Source organism: Nansenia antarctica (genome assembly GCF_963989245.1).
Source record: "Nansenia antarctica genome assembly, chromosome: 4".
NCBI classification, from domain to species: domain Eukaryota; kingdom Metazoa; phylum Chordata; class Actinopteri; order Argentiniformes; family Microstomatidae; genus Nansenia; species Nansenia antarctica.
Genome location: NC_137689.1, coordinates 73,571,969 through 73,574,912, shown reverse-complemented (window position 1 = coordinate 73,574,912; position 2,944 = coordinate 73,571,969). Strand labels below are relative to the sequence as shown.

At 42.3% G+C, this 2,944-nt stretch overlaps 1 protein-coding gene across 1 annotated transcript in view; it reads right to left on the bottom strand.

Annotated features, from left to right (window-relative positions):
• Positions 1–1,263: 1,263 nt before the first annotated feature.
• Positions 1,264–2,944, bottom strand: part of LOC308156889 (transmembrane protein 230-like) — a 4,356-nt gene continuing 2,675 nt past the window's right edge. The window contains exon 4 of the mRNA XM_080530339.1: positions 1,264–2,007. Coding sequence (XP_080386465.1) covers positions 1,867–2,007 — 141 coding nt within the window. The 3' untranslated portion in view covers positions 1,264–1,866. The remainder of the gene's footprint in view (positions 2,008–2,944) is intronic.

Genomic DNA, 2,944 nt, shown 5'->3' with positions numbered 1-2,944 from the left:
AGAGTTGATTGAATTGGGGCCTGGAATTGACTAGTTCTTTCCACAGCCACTCTATGAGAGTTTGTACAGTTTCTCTACTATAAATATATACTAAATAAATAAATAATAAAAAATGAATTATTCCATCTTCTAATCATGGCAACTGCCAATGCCCCCTGGTCAAACCATAGATTACTTTTTCTCACGGTGACTGATGGATAGATAATTCACTTACTTAGACAAAATACCCTAAATTGCTTTCGATAATGGCTTCTGCTAAATGCCAAAAATGTAATGTAAAAATGAGTCTGGCATTAAAGAGATTCAAACATGTACAGAAAAATGATTGTGTGATGCAATTATCAGGAAATACCATATGCCAATTATTGGTTTTTCTATTTAATTTAAAATAAAAACACAAAGGACATACCATGTCAACCTATAATACTTAATATATAAAAAGAATAGCATCATGCCATAGGACATTATGTAATATATCTAATCTTTTCCAATCAAACACACATCTTTGGAGAGCATTTACAAACAGACCTATAACAAAATAACAACCAGCCCTGCATATCTTAAATACTCTTGCATATATCTACATACTGTGTCATACACTATCACTTATAAATACTCTTGGGTTGTAAAGGAGTTCTATGCAGCATTTCAACATGCAAACAGCCCTTGGAGGAGCAGAGAGTTCAGTAAGTCTGTCTGGTGGAAGTCTGTCACCTCTGGCCACTGGGGCAAACTTCAGTTTGATAATCCAAAGAACAACATCCTCCATTAATAATAATAATAATAATAGAACCTTCTGGAATGGGCTATAACCTTCCGGAATGGACTTGCAGTGTCGGACATTAGCTGTTGTGTTTCTGCCTGCAGTCAAATACGCAGACACCACCACAGGCAGAAAGGCGACAGTCGTTGAGTCCATTCACCGGTACGAGAATTTAATTATTACCATTATACCTATTATAACACTCCTGGCCAGTAAAAACATGTTTGCAAACAAGCCGATTATTCTCCATTTTATAAAGAGTTTTTCGGGCCCAAAAGAGCGTTCATAAATGTTTTGTCGTTGCAACTATAAAGCCCAATGCACACGGCGTGCGATTTTGTCGCACGACAACATTCGATTCTCAATTCACACCACCGAAGTGTGTGGGTGTGAATGGAGAATCGAATGTTGTCGTGCGACAATATCGCATTGCACGCCGTGTGCATTGGGCTTTAGGACGCTTTTAGAAAGCTTGAATGCGTCACTTGCATGGGCTTGAATCGACTACATATTGCACCATTAGTGTACAGTATATGATTTGCCTATATTGATAAAGGAATACACTTTTTAATTTCAACACTATTCGATGCTACAGTATCCTTCTGCTTGTCCCCCGACAAGCCAGCGAGCTAAACCACATTCAGTCGTCTCGTCCTAATTCTCCATCGAACCTCAGAGAGAAAGTAAACTTCAAAAACGAAAAACATTTAACGCCGATATAAAGTAACGTTTTTTCCAGATAATGATCATTTAAGAAAGTATGTGTCCTACCATACCGTACAAAGCTACTACAGGTGTTCTACGATATATATCCCTCGTAAAAACAAGGGGGAAGCCGCCGGCTAAAATGCTGCATGACACAACCTTCAAGTTTAAAGCTAAAAAAACAGAGTTCTATTGCACGAGTGAGCGACTGAGCAACGAAACAATGAGATAGTCAAATAGTTAAGCCACTTGGTGATGCGGTTCCTCGGTCCGGGAGAAACTCTAAAGATAGAGAGACAGTCTCATGCAGACAGGAGGAGGAGGGGCAGTAGGACAGGACAAGGCCTTCCCAGCACCCGCCTGTAGCCTGTAGCCGTATACACACATTAGCCATTAGCCTAGTCGTCGAAGTCGGGGATGTCGTCGTAGGAGTAGCCTCGGTAGCCCTTGGAGGCGTAGTAGGCGATGCGCAGGTGGTAGAACCCCGGGAGGAACACCAGGATGCCGATGATCAGGACCGGGATGGTCCGGTCTGGACGCTGGAACACAAGAAGGGACCGTTAATGTGAGGCTTTGTATCGTTCTGTTTAAAATGCAACACAAAGAAGACAGACAGACAGAGAGGCACCCCCACAGAGAGACAGACAGACAGACAGACACCCCCATAGACAGACACAGACACAGACAGACACCCCCACAGTCAGACAGACAGACAGACAGACAGACAGACACCCCCACAGTCAGACAGACAGACACCCCACAGACAGACAGACAGACAGTCACCCCACAGTCAGACAGGCAGACAGCCAGACAGACAGACAGACAGACAGACAGACAGACAGACACACACACACACACACACACACACACAGACAAAGCATGGCACTAACAACGCTTAGGTTGTGGGTTCGATTCCCACAGAGACCATATCGCTTTGGATAAAAGCGTCAGCTAAATGACATGAATATACACCCGATATATATATATTACATTAAAACACTTGCATACATACACCCACTGAATTCTTTATTAGGAACACCTGGACCCTGTCTCACACATTCAGGTGGTGTGACGGTGTGGGAAATGTTTTCTTGGAACACTTCGAGCCCATTCAATACCAATCAATCATGGCATGATTAACAAGAGTGCAGAGTTATCGATCTCCTACCATTACCCTCCATCCCTTCCCATCACGCCTATAGAGCAAATATCCGTTTATCCACTAGGCCTCACTCATCCATGTAAACCACTGTGATAGGGGAAAAACATATATAATGTAGTCTAATGATATCTGCTGACTTTCTCTTTTGAGGTGGTTCAGGATATGAGTCCACCTGGGGTCAGGATTCAAATCAAATCAAGCTTTATTTGTATAGCACATTTCTCACAAGATGTGACTCAATGCGCTTCACATAATGACAGAACCGCAAGCAGGCAAATGTAAAAAACCTATAAACCTGTACACTGTGTAACCAG